The sequence below is a fragment of the Ursus americanus genome, chromosome 36 (assembly GCF_024610735.1).
Source record: "Ursus americanus isolate L20-20 chromosome 36, mUrsAme1.1.p, whole genome shotgun sequence".
NCBI lineage: Eukaryota > Metazoa > Chordata > Mammalia > Carnivora > Ursidae > Ursus > Ursus americanus.
The window spans coordinates 10,899,557-10,924,745 of NC_142162.1; the positions used below are offsets into that span (position 1 = coordinate 10,899,557).

A 25,189-nucleotide genomic window follows, 5' to 3' on the forward strand; every position below is an offset into this window, starting at 1 on the left:
TACATGGTCTCAATCAATAATGAGTCTAACGCCTAAGTAGGCTCAAAATTCTTTGCAAATTATTTTGATTCTGGCCACAATATACCTATAGCTCTGCTGTATGTACAAGTGGGAGAAGGACTCATTGGATACTTCAACTATAAACCTTATTATGCTCTCATAAAAGAATGGTCTTCTCAAAGTGTGTTTGAGAAATTAGCAACATTGATATGACTTAGGAGCTTGTTAAAAATATGGAACTCTCAGGCATCCCAGACCTACAGAACAATGATCTCCATTTTAATAAGATCTCCAGGAGATGTGCATGGACATTTGAGAATTACTGGTCCAATCGACAACTTAAGGCATTTTCTAATTGCAATCTTCAAAGCATTGGGAGGCAGCTTGCCAAGAAAAATTCGAGAGTAAAAAGGAAAAAAAAGGAAGTAGTCCTGGATAATATTATTTGAGCTATATCATAGAATGCTAGACACTCAGCTTTTGCAAGGGGGACAAAAGATAAAAAAATTTGTTAAGAATGTTTCTGTATTTAACGAACAACTGAATTTAAAGACATTGTTGTACCACCAATATCCTTGATGTAAATTTCTTTCTCTTGGTAATATTTTTTTCCATTAAGGCAAATCACACAATGTTTCACAGGTGGTGGTTTTGTAATACATCTGAATCAAAAGAAAACCTGATGTTCCCACCACTTCCGACCCCCACAGATATCCTAGAGCCTAACCAGAAACATCGTGAATCCGCTCGGTCAAGATGTTCTTTGTGTTACTAGCCCATGAGTTGAAGTACAAGGTACCTAAAGAAGCTACCTGCTTTCCCTTTCAAGTTCTCAGATCTGCTCTAGTTCTATCTAAGAAGTTTTGTTAAATATCAGGGTAGGTAAAATTGCTTTTCAACAACTGTTCCCATGTCAGGACAGATTTGCTCACATCTTGTTTTGAAATGCTTTTTTGCATTAAGTGTCTATCTGCATCTGACTATAGTCTTCCAGTCTCACACATGGCACACAGAATACAGAACCACACACTTGAGCAATACGTCAGGTATTTCCTGGCCGTGCTGACAAGATCATTGGTTCCCTTTCTTAGCACTCATTCACGCCTGCTAACCAGTCTGCTGGCCTCAACACGCAGGCTAGCCACACGCAGGGACTCTGCCCACAGCCCCTTCTGCCCACACAGGCTCCTGGTCCTGACTTCTCCCGGTCTATCTTGTTCACTGTCACCCAAATGCAAAGGGACAGTGGGTCTAGAAGGGGGAGTCCTCACAAGGGCTAGTACACGGTGGGCTCCATATCCCGCAAGAAGCCCACGACAGAAAGACAGACATGCCCATTCTCCAAGTAGTTTGTAGCAACAGTCCTTAAACCCTGACTTGCTTCCTATGGGGAAGCTCTGTTTTTGTTTCGTCTCCTTTTTGGTGGTAGAGAGGGGGACGAGAAAGTTAAGAATAATACTGTTCAAAAGGCGCTGTGACTATTCACCGGCAGCGTCAAGTCTGCATTTCAAGTGCGTTGCTCCTTTCATTGCAGATTACTCAATCTCCATTTCTGGTTTCGCTGCTCAGACTCGCTGATTCTACAGTTCGGAGGTAAAAGGACAGAGAGCTAGAAGCCCCTTCTTCCACCAGACACTAGGCTACAGCATCCTCACGGGCAGAGGATTTGTCTCGTTCATGTATATCCACCCAATACCTGGCTTCTATACACCAGCCACGAAATACAGACCGTGCCCACACTGACTCATGCCCGTGTTACGGTACTGATACTGCTCTTCCTTACCGGTTTCGTTCTTTCTTCGGCCCAGCTTCCACGCTACCCCCCCGAGCCCACTCTTGCGGAAGTCACCACGGACCCCTAACTGCCACCGATGTGCAGGTTCCGTGGTGCTGCATGCTGCCCTGCTTGAAGTTTCCCTTCCCTTGACTTCGGGGCGTCCTGCTCTCCTGGCTTCCCTGCTCTGCCCCTCTCCCCATTCTCTCTTCTTCCACTGTCTCCCCAAAGTTCTGGTCCCCAGGATTCTGATTTACTACCGCCTCCCATCTCACTTCTACGCTTTTTGGTCCATCCTTAGCGAAGGCCCTGACTATAGCCGTAACTCCCAAGCTGCATTTCCAGCCCTCGCTTCTCTCCTGAGCCCTGATCCTGAGCCCTGATCCTGTGTCTGCACCAGCCCCGCTTGAGAGCAGCACTACGGGGGCACCCTCTCAGTACATGAACCTAACAGTGCACGATTTCTTCGTCACCTTCCCAATCTGCCCTTCTCCTGGATCCTCTGCCTTAGTTCCTGACATCAACTTTCACACATCTAGCCTTGCATGGGCCGCTGCTTCTGCCTAGAGCGAAGTTTCTCGACAGGAATCAATTTCGCCCCTGGGGACCTTTGGCAGTATCTGGAGACATTTTTTGATTGTCACGACTAGAAGTGAGGGGTGCTACGGGCATCTAGCGGGTGGAGGCCGAAGATGATGCTGAACATGCCAAGGCCCAAGACAGCCCCCCATAAGAAAAAGTGTCCAGCCCACACGCCAATAATGCTGAGACGGAGCACCCCTGCTCCAGAAGAGCCTCTTCGCTCCCTCTGCCTGGTGAACCCCCACTCACGCACTTGGCTCAAATGTCACCACCTCTGTGAAGTCTTCCTCTATCAACCAGGTCCTCTCCTCCAGATGAGCCTTCTTGCATCTTTCTCACCTCCTCACACACACCTCCAGTCTAGCACGTCGCACATCAGACGGAGTTTCTGTTTGTTTACCAGCAACCTCTATGACTAGCATGGGCGTTCCCCCAAGGAGACCGTATTTTATTATCTTTTATTCCCAGGGCTGGGGTCAGTGCCTGGCAAATAGTAGGCACTCAAATGTGTGCCAGATGAATGAATTAAAGAAATCACATCCGCAGAGAAACCTGAAGTGTTTCTGAAGCAAACAGCTCAGCTCCCTGAACCACTCTGAAGTTCACACGCTAGTTGCTCAGTTCTAAGAGATATGCATTCACAAGTACACGTGTCTTACCAAATTTCTAAAATGGGTCATTCACGTTGTTGGATCATGGTTTTAGAGTCAATATTTATAAATTATGTTGGTTTTTATAGGAAAGCTTAAGTGTTGTTCACAATAAATTTAACCGGATGTCCCTAAATATTCTGCTAAAGTTAACGGGAGCTGAGAAAATAATGGAACACTAAAACAAATACATATTTAAAACACTTATTTGAGGAAGAACAACTAAGTAAATTATTGAAATGTATCATCTTGAGATTAGTGTTAAAGGCTTTTGAAATAACTGAGACAGGGTTTTTTAAAGTTCTACTACACGAGGGTTAAACAATTTACCTACCCAGGATGAAGCAACAGGAAATGAAGAAAAATATTATAACATAAAGAAAAAATGTAAAGCCAAACTTTTGGATAAAAATGTGCATCTATGTGAAGAATGGAGGACATGTACAAACTTGGACAAAATGCTGAGGTATTTTAAATAACAGGGTAACAAAATCTCTGAGCATCCTAACAACATAACATAGGAGATTTAAAGAACAATAGACAGGAAAAAATAAAATAACAACTGACTAAACTGTTCCATAGAGTTTAGAAACTGAAGAGACATTTTTATAACTAGATAAAAACTACTTCTTGACTGAGCTGACAAAATATGACACGCAATGTTAAAACATCAAATATCTACTTTCAGGTCAAAAGTCCTTATACAGCCTTTACAAAAGTAATATTGTATTTCAACAAGTATATATAAGAAACATATGACATTTATTGTTATGTTCTTTGCTAGCAAATAAATAAAACAAACATTATCATGCAGACTACAAAGTCCCATTTTCATTCTGAGTTGTAAACAGAGAACAGAGCCCTGTTGCAGATACAGGTAAAAGTTCTCACCAGATTTTAAAATATTAGCCATTAATGAACTGTTATTACAGAGAGCTAGAAACTGGATACTATGCTGCTAGAGACTGGTAGCTAAACACGTAAGAAAAGAATTCATAGACTCTCAGTGCTTCAGAAAGCAGGGTCCCTGACCAAAGCAGTGATTTAATTTCACGGCTGCTCGGTACAGATAGCTGACATTACTAAATGTTACTCTAATATCAACTTGTTAAATGTGAATCCAGACTCAGCATATCAGAATACTAACCCAGACTAACTGGAGTCATGGGAAATATTTTGGGAGCTGTTTATTTATAAATGAGTTACAATATACCACTATAATTAGATTAATATATAATTATTGATAAACACAGGATTATTTCTAAAACCCCAGTATTGTTGCCACTGCTACGTTTAGAAAAAACAACATTAGCATTTTCCTTTTAAAATAAGCCTTTACCAATCAATTAGATCAATTTAGATCTAGTATATGTTGAATTTAATGGTCACTGTATTGCTTACCAATACTTTTATATAGAGTTGTTAAATAAACATTAAATGGAGGAATAAATTAAAGCTCTCCAGCAAACTACACATTTCTGAACTATTTATAATCCAATAATCTACCAAAAAATAGAATCTGCACAAAGCTAGACATGTGGTTGTCACAAAAAAAAACTTAAGTTAGCTTACTTAAGTTAAATAAAACCAATAAAAATGTATATTTTTAGCTATGCAAAAGGCATTTAGTCGCACTTTATTAAAAAACATTAAAAATACCTTTTTTCAAAAGTATCATTAACAACAAACTATAATATTACCACAAAATCAACTGTTTTAAGGCTATGTCTACAAATATATTTACCTGTAAATATTTCTAGGTTAATTATTCCTTTCTGATTTATTTCATTAAATGTAAGGTAAGTTTACAAGGCACATGTAATTCAATTAGCAAATTGTTAATGTTTCTTTATTGTGTCACTTCATTGCTTTCTTTCAGGGGGCAAAACAATTTCATGGATTATCATCTCCTAAAAGCTGGTTTTTAAAAAGTTTTATAAATGAAATAATCCTAAAATATAGATCAGAATTTGAAATCTGATCTTTTTTCATCTTCAATAAAGTAGGTGCTTATATTAATATCTGGGCACCGGGTAACAATAATTATATTTATGAGATTTGAAAAGAGAGAAAACTACCAATTACTTAATATTTTATTTACCTAAAGCTACTTGTCCAGAAGTTTAAAAAAAAAATTAATATAGATATTGAGTGTTATATAAACACAGATAAACAGATAAGGGTTTTTTCCCCCTAAACTATTATGTACTCTCATCTAGGACTGGTTTAGCCAGAAAAAAAATTTTTTAATTTCCTGGAATCTGGCAAGACCTTCCAAATACAGAAATTCTAAAAATCTACTGAAGTTCAAATACCTTGGAAAATCTATTTAAGTTAAAATACTTTGGAAAGCCTCAATTATATAAAAAACTGTTTTGGTTAAGATTCATTAGAGTTAAATGACTAATAAAATTATCAAAATAACAAATTTAAGGTAACTAGAAGAGTATGGAAATGCCTAGCAATTGAAACCAAATAAAAACAAATATAAAATTTAGAATTCAATATTATTGTTGAAAGACCGAGTTACATTTTAGAAGGCAGTCTTAACTGGTAGCTAAAGGAAAACCGGGTGGAAACAAAATTCCTGTGGTTAAGGGTATATACAAATGCAAATACCATTTATTTTTCCTCTGCTTTAAACATGCAGCCTAATAGTTTTTATCAATATGCTACTAAATACACATATTTTAGAGGAACATTCTCTCTGCATTCCTTTGTGGCAACATTTTCACATTTTTATGTAAGCTTTTTACTGTTTAATATTTTAAATAAGCATTCTATATTTTACCTTATTTCACAATGATTAAAGGGGAAGAATACTAAATGAACATTTCTGAAAGAGGAATAAAATATGGAGTTAGACATTAAAATGGTATGTTACTTAAAGAAAAAATATACCAAGGAAAAAATGTTATGAAATAAATTATTATTTAAAGCTTGTTTTTATGCTACATAAATGTTTCATGCCTTAAATCACTTTGGAAAGTTTTTTTTTTTCTTTTTAAGGCATATTTCCAACAGCAGTAAAAAAAAAATAGAGTGAAAAATTACTGGGGGCTCTTCAGATTTACAAATACAAAGATTATGACTATAAAACACTTGCCAGCCAAGTTATAATAAACTTTAACCAAATATTTCATAAAGCTTTTCTAGTATAAATTAACATTTACCAAGACCATAGAAAACTTACCTTACAAGAATGCTTTAAAGAATTAGATAGTTCATTTGTGAAATCTCTGTTACTGTCTCTTGATAAGTTATCAACTTTATCTTCATTTCCAGATGCAAACTTTATGAGTAACTGTGATGGTCCCCCCTTAGAACAATTGTGCTTAAGGCTGGATAAACAGGAAACATTTGGATAAGTTCCTCCCAATGAAATACTTCTTTGTAAAATAGCATGGTTTTTGTTTATCTGTAAATTTGGTCTTTCCAACTGTCCATTGATATTTATTTGGTAATCTGTATTTTGAGAGGACGGTAAACATGCCGATGTCCTCTGCATAAGCTTCATGCACTCCGAATCAGAGTTAAGCTTCCTTTCTGACATCCCTGGTTTACAATCACCATTTGCTGTTTCACAATCTAATGCAGTTGCTTTTTGTTGGGTGAAATGCACTGACACACAAGAATATCCTTCAGATGACTTTTCACAGACAGTCTGATTCGGACTATTATTTGCAATAGCAATTTTCTTTTGGAACGAGCCCTTCCTGTGAAGCAGGCGTATGTCTCTTACTTCTCCAGGAGGACAGGCTGTTTTAGATAAGCGAAGTCCATTGACAGCTGTGGAAAGAAATCCCTTAGCACTAGTACCATCTTCAGTGTGGGCAAGTTCACTAGGAGAAATAATAAACTGGTGTGAGGTTTGATAGGATCCTTTGCTTGGAAGAATATCTGTACTTGTTGGAGAGGTTGGTGGGGTATTTGAAGGACTCCTAGGAAAAATGACTAAAGATGAACAACGTTTCAGTGGAATTTTCGAGTTCCTGCTCACTGGCAATTTCATAACTTCTAGTCCACGCTCCAAGTCATCCTGGACAAAAGGAACGGTGCTTGGACTTCTTGACAAAACTTCACATGGAACAGTATTCCTGTTTGGCACACTCCTGTTGGAGGTGCTGTCAGAAGGTAAATTTCCACCCAAAAAAGTATCATCAGTTGGTGGAAAAGTATAACCACTGCTGTCACTGATGATACTGTTTGTGTAGGAACCACCACTCGTGATACTTGTGCACGATCCATAATCACTACCGTTGCTGCTGTAAGACCCATTCTCACTGGTGGAAAAGTTACTAAGGCTATCACTGCGAATGGCAGAACTGCTCACGAGGTTACCCTCACTCACAGCGCTCAGCTCATTATCAGCCCCAGCATTGTTGTAAACGCCGTCCTTTAAGACACACATAAAGGAAGCATCCTCCCCGTCAGCTAAGACATGGCTAGACTGAAGACATCCACTGTACCTGGTTGGCTGTAGTGAAATCTGCAGACAGCTGCTCTTTTTATTAACATTTTCAGGTGAAGGAACAGATGATCTTTCCTGAGACTTAACGTTTTCCTGTATTAACGGAGTTAGTGCAGTCTGTCTAGGAGTCAGCTTCATTTGAACAACGTTAGACGTGGAAATCCGGGTTGGTCTTTTGAAGCACATGGGAACATTGCTCTCCAAATCATCTCCGGAGCTTTCTGACAAAGGATAAGTATTGCTTCTTCTGGCTGCAAAGTGCAATCGTAAGCTTTGTGCCATTTGTTCTCATTTCCAAACATGTTAAGGGCTGAAAGTCATAACAAAGATCTCTGTCGGTAGACAGGCTAGCAGCAGCTGTGCTGCATTGAAGGAAAAAATCATTTGTGGTGCCTAAAAGAGCTCTTAAGTAGTAGTCTTTATCCTAAGTAAAACCTTAGATACCAGATATCATACAAAGAAAAAGACGACCCATTCCTGAGACTGACGTTTCCAAATATTTTGAATCGCTTGTAGTCAAAATGCCTTCACTTACAAAGCACTTGATTTCCAGCGACCTTTAAGCTGAGCTCAGCTGCAGCACACTGCCTCAAACACGGCCAACCTTGTTTCAATTATACCTTCTCCAATTTGCATGAATGAGTAACACAAGAACAACAATCTTCTAGCATTTCAAGTTGAAACAGTATTTTTTCACTCCTGCTCTACTAAGTGAACATTTAACCATGTGAATCACGGTGCCTATACTCTCTCCGGCAGTCTGACCACTAATATTTTTACCCATAGGGATAGAATTACAGGAAGTTGGTAGGAATGAAACCCCATGTAATTGAGTATCAAATCAAGGATTGAATTTCCAAATAGTAGCCAAACTAGGAATCTCGTCAAGTGAGTTAATGTAGAAAGGCATATATTCTGTTAATTTTTTTTTTTTAATGAGTAAATTCAAACAGTCGTCTAAATTTGAAAGTACCAAAACTTTGGGGTGAATTAGAACTCAAGCATTAAATCAAACAGACAAATATTTTAACTTCCAAAGCCCTACTTACGAAAAGTGAAAGCTTAAGGGTAGAAATACAAAATTAGCCTAGTGATACTATTGAAAAATTGAGCATAGGTCTGAGAAAGAAGAGTTTAAGAGAAGCTGTCACCAAGCATTTTCTCCTGTAATTTTAAGGCCTTTTGCAGCCAAGTAGTACAGTCTTTAAATGATGCCATTTATATTTTGACTATTAAAACTCTGCCAAGAAATAGCCTGAGCAAACATTCCATTAAAAATATATGCAGATTAGACAGAAAAACTATACCCCAATATAGTTTGAGCACACAAGATATTTTATTCCACTGTCTCTGCAATTCATTCACTTAAGAGAGTGTTGTGGTAAGTAAAGAAGTCGAAAAAGGACTTAACACATCAAATAAACATATCTCAATGCCAATTCTGTTCTGAAAACTCTAAGAGCTCTTTGCTGGCCCCTACTGGTGTGTTGAAACAATGCATTTAGCTGTTCCATACCTATAAAGAGATACAAACCATGCTGCATATTTCTTTGTATAAACAAAGTACATACTTGTTTACATTTTTGAGTACTAGCCTTGCCCTAGGGGTGGAATTACTTACTACTGCTGATAAAGCTCCCACAGTAGAGAACAGTAGACTGTTTGTCCTCCTAGAGGTTGTGATTTTGTATATATATTTTTTCTGCTTTGTATTTATTTAACCTTTACTTTATTTTCAGTTTACTAGGTAATAAAAGTTTAATATTTTAATTTCTCCCCTACATGTCATAGACCAAGGTTGGTATTCTATTTGAAAGAAACAAATTTATTTTTAAATAATACTCTAGGGTCTATTTAAACCCCTTACCTGAATTTTATAGCTGGAACTCCAGTAATAAATATATACTGGCTCATTCATAGGAAAGTAAAAAGTAAAATAGTTCAGTTGTTTACACCACATGGTACTACACCCAAGTTGTATTTTTCTAAGTAAGATTTTTTTTTCTAAGTAAAAGTAAATATGTAAAACATATACTTGTACTTTGTTTAAAAAAGAAAATGCCTCAAGATAGATCTGTTCTCAATCATAATGTTCTAAACAGTATTTTTAATCAATTAGGATATGATGAAATAGAAATATGGAATTTATGAAATTATATTTCTGACTAGGATGATAGAGTACAACGTTTTAGAGTGTGTACAATTATAAACTTAGCAATAAAATTATTATGTTATTTTGGTTTTATTTAACCTACCTCCTTTACGATTTTACAGATTTCAGTAAACATGCCCTTATAATCCTCTCTCTTTATAGAAGAAAGAGTCCCAATCTTTTCACTTTGCCTTCAAATGACTTCAGCTTTTCTTCTTGAATTGTTAGGGGTCTCATAACTCAAAGAATGGAACACTCCTAAGCGGCTAATTAATGAAATCTAACTGCTCATGCCTGTGGCCTAAAACTTCTAGTTAACAGGCAAAACTCCTCTGGTTGTCCGTGTAAAATAATGGGCCTCAGGTATTTGGCTAGATACATGTTTTCTCTTTGGTAAGCTTCACTAGAAGCATTGGTCTCATGTGCCCGGACTAGATTTCAAGCTTCCAGAATGCCAGGACCATCACTACACTTTTCTTCTGATCTTCCTGGGCTTGGGCTGGGCGCCGAGTAAGCACTAACACCAGAGAGGAGGCTAAATGGATGGTCGCCACACTTAGTCGTACTGCCGAATGCTTTCCTTCAGGACTTTTTTTTTTTTTTTCAAGTTGATCCAGCTATTACTTCTGAAGAAATATCAAAAAGCACCACAGCCGGACAAGAAGGAATGATGATTGGAAATTTTCAAGGAGGGCTTCAGCCCAGGAAAAGGAAGGTGAGAGAATCATGTGCACTTCGCACCCTGCCAGTGGGAGTTTCAACCACAGAGAGGCTCAACAGTGTGCGTTGCTGGCTCTGGGCTAGATGCACAGGACCTGTACCACCGTCACAGCAGTTACGTGGAGACCCTGGGGCAAAATGTAGCCCCTTAGCCGGATTCCAAAAGGGAGCATCAACCCTAAACTTCAGTGGAGAAGAGCTGGAGAGTGCCGATGGCCCTCATCTGGGAGGAATCTATGCAAGTCCTGAGGAATTTCACCTTCTGGAATGAAACGGATGATGTCTGAGGATCAGACTGAAGCTGAGGACCCCACGTTCCGAGACGTTTGGTTATTAATGATCTACACAGAAAATAACGTGATGATCTAAACGTCAGGGAGCGACTCTGGGTCACCCTCATCACTGACTAGAGCTCTGAAGGCCAGAGTCCACTGTGATGATTAATTGTACCTGTCAACTTGGCTAGGCTCTTTTGCCCAGTTGTTTGGTCGAACAGCAGTCTAGATGTTGCTAGCAAGGTATTTCTCAGATATGGTGAACACTTAAACCAGCAGATTTTGAGCAAAGCAATGGTGGGCCTCATTAACAGCGAAAAGGCCTTAAGAGCAAAGATGGGTTTGCTGAAGAAAAAGCAATTCCACTTTCAGATGACAACATAGAAACCCTGCCTAAGTTTCCAGCTTGCTGGCCTGCCCTACAGATTTCAGATTCGAGACGGTGACATCAACTCTTACCTGAATAGTCAACCTGCTCGCCCTGTCCCACGGATTTCAGACTTGCCAGCTTCCACAGTCACATGAACCAATTCCTGGAAACAAATCCATCTCTTTTTCTCAATTTCTCTCCCTCTCTCTCTCATTCTCCCTGTACGTGTGTGTATTCCTATCGGTGCTGTTTCTCTGGAGAATCCTGACTCATACAACCACTAACCCCCATTGAGAACATAGAATATAGGCATCGCCTAAAGCTTCGGAGGCTGGATGTGTGCCGGTGTATCTCTGAGGTCAGTGACAAAGAAGCACGAATGTCTGCACTGGTGGGTAGAATTCATTTCAAGGCTCCTCATTCTGAAATAGCCCATTACTGTCATCACTATCACTAAACTGCTAGTTTATAAACCTCAGGTCTTAACATGGGCTGAACAAGAGGGATATCAGCCTACTCTTTTTTCAAAACAAGTAACACTTACATTGCAAATATTTTCCAGAGGACTAGAAATTGTTTCTGCTTAAAATTTTATCTGTGCCCTTCGCAGTACATTTCCAAAGAGAATTTGCTAGGAAAAGGATATGTTCTTAATTTAGTTGTGAATGCTATAGGGGGATAAACATAAATCGCATTTATAGTGCACAGGACATTTACTGCTATACAATCAAGCCTGTTCCTCTACCAATGGCTCGAGGCTCTATAACATCTCAGGTGATATGTAGGCTTCAATTACCTGCTAGGACTAACAACGAATCAGAGGATTAGAATGACGCACACCACCCTGTTCTAATTATTTCTTGTTTCTTGAGAGAAGCTGTATTTCTAATGCATAGCAGAGTATCCAACACAGTTGGTACCCTAAATGGCACATGTTAACATGTCACAGAGGAATGTATTCAGTGATGATATTTTAATGAAATTAAAAATATGCAAGAGGAAATTATACTCAGGGATACATATATACATGATAAACAAGTTTTTTTTAAAGCAAAGAAATGATAAGCACAATATTCAGGACAGTGGCAACTACTTGTGGGGGAAAAAAAGGAGATGCTACTGGGGAGGGGAAGGGGGGTTGTAGCTTTTGGTAATGTTCTAGTTCTTCAGTTGGGTAATAACTACACAGGTATTTGTCTTATTATTTAAAATAAGGATTTAGGGGCACCTGGGTAGCTCAGTCAGTTAAGTGCCTGCCTTTGGCTCAGGTCATGATCCCAGGGTCCTTGGATGGAGCCCCACATGGGCTCCCTGCTCAGTGGGGAGCCTGCTTCTCCTTCTCCCTCTGCCCCTCCCTCCTGCTCTTGCTCGCTCTCTCTCTCTCTCTCCCTCTCTCTCACTCACTCTCTCTGTCAAATAAATAAATAAAATCTTAAATAAAATAAGGATTTATATCATATACGCTTTTGTGTGTTCATTTCATGATTTAAAAAAACACAAATACTAAATTTCACTGGGACCATCTAGAAGGGAAACAAATCTGTAGAGACAGAAGGGAAAGAATTTCTGTTCTATAGAAAAAGCAAAATACGAACAGAAAACAAAAAGCTCTGCCCCTGACCATATCCGATAACCAACCATCAACAACCGTCATGTCACTCAGCCTTAAAAAGTTAGATTGCAATTAGTGATGAAGTCTCCTTTGGTGACAAAAAGGCACTTTTGCTTAAGATTGCTAATTACTAGATTTCATTTGCGGTATCTTCCATTACTAGTATAGTTATCATTTCTTGAGGGGGAAAAAACATGTTATGTAGCCCGACACTAAAAGCAAATGTTAAAAATCCAGTTTCTTCGTTAAAAAGCCAATGACTGTTTCTTTTTGGGTGCTTCTGCTGAATAACTGATATGCCTTGAATACATAACACAGTTCTTACACCTTCATGTTCAAATCTTACAGGTTTAAAACATACATGTAAGACGCTAAGATCTGAAATAGCATTCCTAAGAGACAAAATTAGGAAAAGGACAGGACTTCCAGACAGCCTTTAGGAAATCAGGAATTAAAACTATTGTTTCATAAAAATAAAATCAAGCTTAACTTTGCCTTTTTTTTTTTTTTTTTTTTTTTGCCTCTGTAAGAGTTGGCAGTCCTTGAGAGGACTTTATCGGTGTCAAGAGGACAGACGGTCTTCCTTTGTAGAAGAGTGGGGGAGGGGAGAGTGAGTGAGATCCACTCAGTGCGGAGGCACAGGTGTAGCCCACCTGGGAGAGGGCTCCCTGAGGCTGGGCGTACCCACCGCACCACACAGGATGAGTGTGAGGGAAGGCAAGACGAAGAGGCCAGCTTGCCTGCCCTCCCATCACGTGGCATAAGAGGTCTTCAGTAAGACCACAATCTGTGGAGAAGTGACAAAAACAGAGGTACCCGGGAGGAAATGGAAGGGTTCACAATAGCACTAGGAAGGAGGGAAAAAACTGTCTCTGCCTCTCCACTTTGCCCAGAGGCCCCATAAGCACCCGAAGTCGTCTCTCACGTCACAGATCCCCAGCCCGCTACCCGCGGCTCTACTGAGCTATGCCCTTGCTTCCCATCTCACACTGGTCCAACACAACTTACCAATCGGTTTTCATCAAATACTTCAAAAAGAAGCCGGTGCTGCTGAGGATGGACCTAAGTAAGAAAAACACAACCTTTCTTAAAAACAAGTGAACATCAATCAACCACGACTCTGAGAAATAAATGCTTGAAATGTTGCCATTTCCTAATTCCTGCTATTTACGGTGTATTTTAAATTACACAAGACACTTTATACAAAAGCAGGCCAATCCTATGTCACCCGTTTTCTAATACTGCTACCATAGCAACGTAGTGGATCTGGGTGCTTATTTTTCCTTTTTTTTCTCTTCTTTTTTTTTTTTTTAAGATTTTATTTATTTATTTGACAGACAGAGAGACAGCCAACGAGAGAGGGAACACAAGCAGGGGGAGTGGGAGAGGAAGAAGCAGGCTCCCAGCAGAGGAGCCTGATGTGGGGCTCGATCCCAGAACGCCGGGATTACGCCCTGAGCCGAAGGCAGACATTTAATGACTGAGCCACCCACGCGCCCCTACATTTTTTTCTAAATTAAACAAAAGAAAGTAAAAGAAAATTTCAAAAAATTAAATGTTTGTAGGCACTTAAAAATATAGGTTGTATTTTAACTTCTTATGATCAATTTTATTTACTGACTTCTTATTTATTAAGTCACAACTACTGAAAGTGGATACTGATTTTATGGAAACTACTTTTCTGAATCCTTTTTGGTACTGACTTGATGAAACTGTTGCTTTTACTATATAAAGGACGCAAGCACTCAAAAAGTATATGCTGAGTTTTCACTTATAGGATGAGTAAAAATTAACGTGCAGTATTTTATTTTCAAAGCTGACACTTTCACATATGCTGAAATATTTCAACATCAAGTTAATATCTACTAAATATCAAATACAAAGAAAATCTTAAAAAATCTTTTATACCAGAGGTTACGATGACATATAAAAAAATTCTCACATTTTAAATTGATTTTTCCCCTCTATTACATTACATACTGCGATATTTTTAAAACTTAGGTTTACAAAAAACGAACAACCCCCCCCCTCAAATGCCCAATTTGGTTTATGTTAAAAGTATTAACAACCTTCAGCAAAAGGTCCGATAGGTGTGACAAAGACAACATAATCTTAATTTCACCTGCAGCAATGTGCCCAGTGTCACCACAATATACAACTCTGGGGGAGAGAGGCATTAATGTTTTTTAAATTGAAGTATAGGATACATTCAGTTAATATAAAGCTTACTAACCTTATATGCACAGCCTGATGACTTTTTTTTTTTTTAGGTTTCAGAACTATCAAGAGATAGAACCTTTATTTTAATCTAGTCAGACTCATTTCAAAATACATGCTCTTAATTACTAGGTTATACAGCCTCTCAAAGTAAAAAAAAAAAAATGAAGTAAATGATACAAAAAGAAAACAAGTAATTGTATTAACTCTAAAAAAAAAAGTATTTCATAGGAGAAAGCCTTACATAGGACTATCGGTTCAATCCATAACATTTGGTGTTTACAATGAAGATGCAATTGGAATAAACATATATAAAAAAAGGCATTAAGATAGTCAAAATACATACCAGTGATAATTTAAGAAGGAATTATTAAAAGTAAATGTAGTCTTTATTTTTTTTCATTTATTGAGATTTTCTGTAGCCCGACAAAGAGCCAGATAGGTAAGTATTCCAATGGCAAGTTAAAAAAATTGCATTTTTTGATATTAGGCAGCAAGGTATAAGAAACATCTGTTAGATCAACTTTATTCAGTTTATTTATTTGGATTCTCTTTATCCTCACTAATTCTTTTTTCAATGGTGTTTCTATCTTTCTTAGTATTTTCTTAATATTTAGATCATTTTTTCTTTACGTATTTTATTTTTTTAAATTTTAATTCCAGTATAATTAACATAGAGCGTTAGATTAGCTTCAGGTGTGCAATATAGTGATTCAACACTTCCATACATCACCCGGTGCTCATCGTGACACGTGCACTCCTTCATCCCATCACCTGTCTCACCCATCCCTCCAGCCACCTCCCCTCTGGTAACCATCAGTTTGTTTTCCATATTTAAAAGCCTGTTTTTCTGTTTGTTTCTTTTTTTCTTTGTTCATTTGTTTTGTTTCTTAAATTCTACACATGCGTATTTGTCTTTCTCTGATTGACTTATTTCACTTAGCATTGTACCCTCTAGTTCCATCCATGTTGTTGCAAATGACAAGATTTCATTTTTTTAATGGTGGAGTAATATTCTATTGTTTATTTATATATATAAAAACAATCTTCCTTATCCATTCATCTATTGATGGACAGTTGGGCTGCTTCCATATTTTGGCTATTGTAAATAATGCCGCTGTAAACTTAGGGGTGCATATATCTTTTAGAACTAGTGTTTTCATACTCTTTGGGTAAATACCCAGTAGTGCAATTACTGGATCATATGGTAATTCTATTTTTACTTTGAGGAACCTCAACACTGTTTTCCACAGTGGCTGTACCAGTTTGCATTCCCACCAACAGAGCATGAGTGTTCCTTTTTTTCCACATCCTCGCCAACACTTGTTGTTTCTTGTGTTTTTTAGAGTAACCATTCTAACAGGTGTGAGATGATAGCTCATTGCAGTTTTGATGTGCATTTCTCTGATAGTTAGTGATGTTGAGCATCTTTTCATGTGTCTGTTGGCCATGGCCTGATGAGTTTTTATATACGCATACGATGTCATCATCACCTAGATCAAAATATCAAATGCTCCATTCTCTTTTATGTATTGTTTTCCCTATGAACAGTGCCCTCTGGACTTGTTCAACGTTGACACTCTGAATAGGACTACCTAAAAATGGTTCCCTTACATCCAGGGACAACCAAAGAGGCCAACATACTGGCAGTCATTAGGTGGTCTTCTGGGAGAGCTCTTTAAGTGGGGCTGACTCAGCTGGGAGAGCTCTCCTTCCTGACCCTTGCATTTCTCTTCCTGCCTTGGTTAGGACAGCTGGCTCTCTTACAGTCACATTGTGACCATGGAGCAACTATGGGGATGGAAGACCCGATCAAGGGTGAGACGACATAGGAATAGAAAAGTAGTGTAAGACAATAATCTTTTCTAAGAAGATATAGAGGAATTTAAGGAGGAGATGAACCTTGAGCTGAAACTTAACAATGGGCAGAATATTGAATAGGAAAATATAGAGAACATTTCACAGTAAGGAGATCAGATGAGGAAAGACATGGGAGTACAATGAGCATGCTCTAAGGAGATCAAACTGATAATATTTTTATATTAGAAAGTGACAAAAAATTTTAAATAGTGAGACTAGAGCCAGGAGGAGGGCACCGAAATCCAGAAAAGGAGTTATGACTTGATTGGTAGGGAAGAAAATGAAGCTTTTAAAGGAAAAACAACATGATGTAGGTCACACGTAAATATTATTTTGTCAGTGATACACAAAATAAATTGGACTGCAGAGAAACCCTGGAGTCCATAGGGACTATGGCTCTAGGGACTCGAGCATGAAGTGTGTATGAGAGGTTTGCCTGAGATGGTCCCAATGAGAACAGGAAGGGAGAAAGGCCATGAAAAACATTTTGAGGGAAAAAAAATCAAAAGTCTCCATGTCTGTCAAAGTACCTGACACTGTAGAAGTTTGACAAATATTGCTAAGAAACCAGGTATAATATCTGATCTAATCAGGCCTCTGCCGTCCTGGTGTAGCATTTAATTAATAGCTTCCTAATAGGATTCGCTACCTCATCTATCATACCTTTTTAATTTATCTTTCCTAGTATAACTGGATTGACTTACCTAAAAGTCTGTTTAGGACATCTTTACTGCTCTACTCAAAAGTTGTTCCCAATGGTCTAAAGAATGAAATCCAAATGACTGATCGTGGAATGATCCCTCATGATCTAAGTCCAATCTGCCTTTCCAGCCTCGTCTCTTACAACCGTCCCCTGCCAACTCAAATATACATACACACTCTGTTCTAATCACATTAGAAGAGGACAACTCACCGCTTCTTGTGTTTCTGACCTGTACTTCAGTACATGCTAAGGTCTCTCCACTTGAAACACCTTCCGTGCTTTATGTTCAAGCCTTAATTCAGATGTCACCTTCTCCTTAAAGCCTCACCTCCCCGGTCACTTCTACTCCTCTGCCTTCAGCGTATTACACTACTGACTACAATCTTCCTTTTATCAAAGTTGACAGGGAATATGCGCTATTTCCCTACTGAATTGCAAATACCATAAGAGACTGACTATGTTGTTCTCTGTATATGAGAAGCACACGATAAATGCAATAATACAACTGAACATGTCTGGTGAGAACAGTAATTCAAAATGGCAGCCTGAACGCGAATATTTATCCTCTCCCTCCTGAGATCCCATTTAAGTAATAGTAAAGAAGTTTGTAAGAGGTGTAAAACCATTACAGCAATGATAATATGAGGGCCATCAGCAAGTGGGTAATTTCAACAACTCCCCAATGGTTAAATGAAGTAGGGATGAAAGCAGTAAGCAGAGCAGAAGCTGAAAATTCAAGACAATGCAATCACCCCAATGAGAGAATGTTCATATAGCCCTTTATCTCGGGAAGGTCCATACACAGACACACACACATCATCAGGGAGTTTCTCTTTGCATCTGATTTCTGCTAGAGGTTTTACAAAAATGCAACCACCAGTTTTAATATATGAAACTTAAATGGACAGTAAAAATGTAACAGGTAATTGTTGAATGTTTATGCCTTGTATGTATAGAATAGGTGATTTCTCTTTCATCACTGTTAAGTATGATTAGATTACCAGAGATCACAGATGTACAAACAGAAAAACTGTCCTTAAAGGAAAAACAAGTGATTTAGGAAACAAAAGAAAACACTTAAAAAAAAAAAAAAAAACACTTCAGGGGCGCCTGGGTGGCGCAGTCGTTAAGCGTCTGCCTTCGGCTCAGGGCGTGATCCCGGCGTTCTGGGATCGAGCCCCACATCAGGCTCCTCGCTGGGAGCCTGCTTCTTCCTCTCCCACTTCCCCTGCTGTGTTCCCTCTCTCGCTGGCTGTCTCTGTCAAATAAATAAATAAAATCTTAAAAAAAATAAAAAATAAATAAAAACACTTTAAGTAGAAATATCTGGGAAAGTTTTGAATCCGTAAAGCAAAAACAGGACAGTATCAAAAGGGAACAACTGGGGAACGAAGAGACGTTGGAAGTAAAAATGACTGCTGAACGCAAATAGAAACAATTTAAGGTAAATTTGCAAAGATCTCTCAAAATGTAGAACAAAAAGCTAAGTTGAGGAAAGTATGAGAGAAAATCAAAAAAAGGATTTTCTGAATCCTCAGCGTTCAGTGAACGCATTGAACCCTAATGCCCTAAAGTAGAAGTTGAGAAAACTATGGTTGTAGGCCAAATCAAGCCAGCCACCTGCTCCTTTTTTTTCTTTAACAGCCCATGAGATAAGAACTTTTTAAAAATTTAAAATGGTTATATTTTAAATGGATATATAAGTAGCTACATAATAGCCTCAATTTTTGCCTCCAGGCCCATAAACCTCAAGTATTTACCACATGTCTCTTTTTGAAAAAAAGTTTGCTAGGGGCTCCTGGGTAGCTCAGTTGGTTAAACATCTGATTTTGGCTCAGGTCATCATCTCAGGGTCCTGGGATTGAGCCCCACATCAGGCTCTCTGTTCTGTGGGGAGCCTGCATCTCCCTCTCCCTCTGCCCCTCCCCCTGCTCATGCTCTTTCTCTCTCTCAAATAAATATAATCTTTAAAAAAATTTAAAAAGTTTGCTGACCCCTTTCCCAAGACATTCACTGTAATATTATCTATTAATTTCTCTCTATATCTAGCATGGTACTGAATAAGACCACCTGTGAAAGGTGTGGAATACAGTCACTCAAACCATTTTCTGTGTGTTCTCTGGTTCACATGAAGAACTCTGGTTGAGAAAGAATCAGTCTAGGTGACTCTACATCCAACCAGGTGGAATCCTCAAATGATAATACAGAGGGAAGAAAATTAGTAAAGGAATTACTGACACAAATTTTCAGAGCTGAAGGGAAACAGTAGTCTTTAAATTGACATGCTTACTGAAAGCCCAACACAACAAATTTAAAACTGTACACACAAGGCATCTCACGGTGAAAGTTTAAGACACGAGGATAATTATCACACATTTCAGAGAAAGAGAAAAGAATCATCCCCCAAAGAACAAGAATCAGACTTCTCAACAGCAACACAATGCTCAACAATGTTATCATGAAGCCATGCCTTCAAGTTTCTGAGGAAAAATTATTTTCAACCTAGAATCCCATGAGCGGCCAAACTGTTGGCCAAACATAGATTGGCTATTTACACACGTGTCATAGCTGGAAGTCAGTCTGGGACACAGATGTGTGAGCTACTCAGCAATATGGAAATAATGGCCAGAAAAACAAACAGAAACAGTTAAAAAGTGGCTTCTCCTGGGAAGCAGGGAGAGGAAGACGGAAGGAGAGCACTACAGTCTGCCACTTTCCGTTATAAGCCCCTCTTTACTATCTCAATTTTAAGCTATGTGTGAATTTTTTGATGAGATAATTCTTAAACATTTATTAAAAATAGGGGTAAAGCTATGGTCACAAAAAAAGTTGATAGGGTCATATTTACAGGAAAAGTGAAAGCAGAAGCAACAAAATCTAAAATGCTGGTGATAGATTTTTTTGGAAAAAAAAAATAAGCATGTAAGTCTATAAATGCATAAGATAGTAGAGAAGAAAAATTTGCAAGAGGAGTAACCAAATGGTCAAAGAAGAACAAAGGTATTGGTAAGTGTCAATTTATTCTATATTGTCCATAAAGAATCTAAGGTAATGTTCCTAGAAATTCTGCTGGTGGATGCAGGAAAAAAACAATGCAGGTACATTTCAAAAAGCAGCTTTACTGAGACGTATTTCACATACCATATGATTGACCCATTGAAAGTGTACAATTTACTGGTTTTTAGGATTTTCATAGAGTATGCAACTACTGTTAAGATTTTAGAACATTTTCGGGGCGCCTGGGTGGCACAGCGGTTAAGCATCTGCCTTCGGCTCAGGGCGTGATCCCTGCGTTATGGGATCGAGCCCCACATCAGGCTCCTCCACTATGAGCCTGCTTCTTCCTCTTCCACTCCCCCTGCTTGTGTTCCCTCTCTCGCTGGCTGTCTCTATCTCTGTCGAATAAATAAATTTTTAAAAAAGTCTTAAAAAAAAAAAGATTTTAGAACATTTTCATCACCTCAAAAAGAAACCCCACGCCCTTTAGCAGTTGCTCCTAATTTCCCCTCAACCTCCCCAGTCTCAGGCAACCTCCAATCTACTTTTTGTCTCTATAGATTCATCTATTCTAGACATTGGATGTAATCGTATATGTGGTCTTTTGTAAATGGCTTCTTGCTACTTCTTGCGGTTCACCCATGTTGTAGCTTGTAACAGTCCTTCATTTCTTCATCCTGCTGAAAAATATCCCATTGCATGTATATACCCCATTTTGTGTATCCATTCATCTGTTGATAGACATTTGGTCGTTTCTACTTTTTGAATATAATGATTAATGGTGCTATGAACACTCATGTACAAGTTTTTGTGTGGACATATATTGTAAATATTTTAAAATAAATTTTAAAATAAAATGGTGTAAAAGTTAAATGGATTAGATAGGTATTTTTATTTATTATTAGTATTATTATTATTATTTTAGAGAGAGAGAGTGAGCAGGGGTGGGAGGGGCAGAGGGAGAGAGAGAATCTTAAGCAGGCTCCATAACCAGCACGGAGCCTGACACAGGGCTCAATCTCACAACCTTGAGATCATGACTTGAGCCAAAAACAAGTCAGGTGCTTAACTGACTGAGCCATCCAGGTGCCCCAGAAAGGTATTTTTACAAGCATAAAGCATTATATAAATAGAAAGTATCTTGGCATTTTTATTTACATGTTTTAGGTCTGCTTTCTCTATATAGTTATTTTCATCAACAAATAAAATAAATTATAGATACACAGTCATGCAGGAACATCCAAACAGTAAAAAAGATACATACTGAAATATAAATCTCTCTCTTATGCTTGTCTCATCCTCAGAGAAAAAGCTGCAGTTTCTTACGTCCTTCCAGAAGTATTTTATGCAAATACCAGTGTATGATAAAGCATTTTTGTTTCTGTTTTTACACAAATAGGTGCATTATACACACGATGTTCTGTGCCTTTTCTCCTTCATTAGTGTATTTTGAAACTAATCTCTGTTCATACATATACATCTGTTTCTTTTCAAATAGGTAATGAGGATTTCACTGCATGGCTGTGCCATAATTTACTTAGTGCTTTATTAATAGGGTGTCCCCCACTTCTTCCTAGCTAACAGAATTCTGACTTTATTCAAATAGTGGATGACAACGTGTGTCAGGGATAGATGCCCACTCCCCACTCCCAGGGGCTGAATCCTGATTCTTCTAAGCCTCATAATTCCATTCTCCTTACCCAAAACTGGGCTAGAAATACATACATGACACAATTCTAGCCCAAGAGATTAAGAATCAAAGTGTGTTTGTAGAGGTGGCGGAGTATAAATATGTGGATAAAAACACATAGGAAACAATACCAGAAAATCATACAGTGGTGGTTTTATGGTAATTACAGCTGATTTTTGTTCCTTTTAAAAAAATATATAACACATATTATATATGTAAATGTAATTATATATGAAATATTTATAATTGTTTCATTTGTCAGAATTTTCAGAACCAGGATCTCTACTACACAGGTAGAAAAAAAGAAAACCATACTACTTTGAAAAGGACACTATGGCGGACAAGTAATATGCTCAGAAAGGAGCTCCTCAGCCTCAGACACAGAGTTCACCCAGGCTGGTGTAACATGCACAACAGAAAGGACCCTGTGTTCCCACATTTTGAGATCCGCATTTCCCTACAGAACATATGCATGAACAGACACACATTTTGTAAATACAGTTGGCCCTTGAACAACATGGGGGTTGGGGTGCAGTTGAAAATCTGCATAGAAATTTTGACTCCCCCAAAACTCAACTGCTGATAGCCAACTGCTGACCACAAGTCTTATGGATAACATAAACATAAATCAAAATAATAAATGTGCTCATTGTTTACTGTGTATGTTATATATATTAAGTACTGTATTCTTAAAATAAGCTGAAGGAAAGAAAATGCTATTAAGAAAATCATAAGGAAGAGAAATAGGTTTGTAGTACTGTACTGTATTTATTAAAAAAAAAAATTCTGCATATAAGTGGACCCACACAGTTCAAACCTGTGTTGTTCAAGGGTCCACTGTGTAATACTCTGAGTATGACTACTGAGGACACAAACCAAGCACCATGGGAATATGAGGAATGCAGTGAGCTGTCTTTCTAGATGCTCCTACGCAAAGTACCTCTTCCCTCCCATAATCTGCCTCCCTTAGTCGAATCTGAGCACCTAACTGTAAGTGCAGATTTTACTATAATTTGCTATGAAGCCAACTTCAGTTTGGAGCCCTTCCTGTTTGTTAATCTACCAATAACTGTTCTCCGCAAAAACCTTCTTTGAACTTCATGTTTTCCCGAAGATATAAAGACTCCCTTCAACTTCTGACCACAATTTCCATTTGGTTAAAGGCCCAATAACCAAGTTGTGACTGTAATATATTATTTCTATATTCTATGTGAATACATGCCATTGAAAACATTTTGTGCTATGTATAAATAATGATATAAATGACAAAGAGGGAACTAGGGGACCGCACATAATAATGGTCTTTGTACAGAAAATACTAAATCACCATGTGCTTTCAGTTCTATTCTAGCTGTGATGAATTAGCATTGATCTAAATACAGATTCGTCTAGTTGTTGTTGCAATAAATTTGCAAAGTTCTGATGGAAATAAATGTGCAGCCTATGATCCCAGAGTAAAGCAACACTGGCTAGAACATTTGGTAATAGTGAAATTATGGTAAAAGAAACAATGAGTAAAAGACAGTAAAAGACACTAAGCTGCTCTATCATTTGCAAATGGCCTTCTTTCTTATTTTTGTGTTAACATCATTAATTCAAAAGTAGTACTTATTTTCGAGCATCTTTTCTAGAAGGAAATCAAGACCATCAAAAACAATGAGATTTCTAATTCTAATTTTAAATTTTAAAAAAATTCTGAATTTTAATTACAATTTAAATTCCTCTAACAGATATCCATCCATATTGTCTCTTTCTACTCATACTGGCTTTGATATATTTTTGCTTTTAGAGAATTGGTCCACTTTAGCTAAGTTAAAATTGTTGCCATAAAGTTGTCCATATTACACTATTATTATTATTATTATTATTATTATTATTATTATTACTATTGTCTGTGGGATATACCTTTCATTCTTTGTTTTTAAAGATTTATTTATTTTGGGGAGGGGAAGGAGCAGAGGGAGAGGGACAGAGAGAATCTCAAGCAACTCTCAGTTGAACTCAGAGTCTGAGGTGGGGCTCGATCTCATGACCCCGAGATCATGCATGACCTGAGCTGAAACCAAGAGTCTGTGGCTCAAATGACTGAGCCACCCAGGCGCCCTTGTGCCTTTCATTCTCCATAGCAGTCATTGAGTTTTCTCTCTTATTTGTGCTAGCTATAGGCTATCAATTTTATTAATCTTTTCAAAGAATCACCTTTAGTTTCATTTATTTTCTTGACTTTTTATCCATCTTCTATTTCATTGATTTCTATTCTTATTTCCTTCTACTTTTTTTTCTAAAATAGAAACTTAGATCACTGATTTTGTCTTTTTTTCTTTTGTATATGAGCCCTTAAAGGTGTAAATTTGTCTCCAAGCATCCCATATTTTGGTAATGCTATCCTTTATAATCAGTTAAAATGTCTTATAATTTTCCTTACGATTTCCTTTTTGATCCACGGTTTATTTAAAATATGTTTGTTGGGGCGCCTGGGTGGTTCAGTCAGTTAAGCATCTGCCTTCGGCTCAGGTCTTGATCCCAGGGTCTTGGGAAGGAGTCCCACATTAGGCTCCCTGCTGAGCAGGGAGTGTGCTTCTCCCTCTCCCTCTGCCTGCTACTCCCTCTGCTTGTGCTCTGTCAATTAAATAAATAAAATCTTTATTTATTTTATTTTATTTTTTTAAAGATTTTATTTATTTATTTGACAGAGAGAGATACAGCCAGCGAGAGAGGGAACACAAGCAGGGGGAGTGGGAGAGGAAGAGGCAGGCTCCCAGGGGAGGAGCCTGATGTGGGGCTCGATCCCAGGACTCCAGGAGCCAAAGGCAGATGCTTAACAACTGAGCCACCCAGGCACCCCAAAATCTTTAAAAAACGTTGCTTAATTTCCAAATATTTGTGGATTTCCCAGGTATATTTGTATTACTGAATTCTATTTTCAGAGAATATGTTGAATCTCAAGCCTTTTAAATGTATTCAGACTTGTTTCATGGCCCAATATATGGTCCATCTTGGTGAATGTTCCATAGGCATATAAAAAGAATGTATATTCTTCAGGTATTAGGTGTAGTCTTCTATACGTATGGGTTGATTGATAGTGTTGTTCAAATCTTTTATACATTTACTGACAT

At 38.0% G+C, this 25,189-nt stretch overlaps 1 protein-coding gene across 7 annotated transcripts in view; it reads right to left on the reverse strand.

Annotated features, from left to right (window-relative positions):
- NEDD4 (NEDD4 E3 ubiquitin protein ligase) overlaps positions 1 to 25,189 on the reverse strand; it is a 129,435-nt gene that overhangs the window by 60,331 nt on the left and 43,915 nt on the right. For 5 of the 7 annotated variants that reach the window (XM_087859186.1, XM_087859187.1, XM_087859185.1 and 2 more), the window contains one exon: positions 13,615 to 13,668. In XM_087859186.1, the coding sequence (XP_087715312.1) occupies positions 13,615 to 13,668 (54 nt within the window). The other 2 variants (XM_087859189.1, XM_045791065.2) reach the window with 2 other exon arrangements.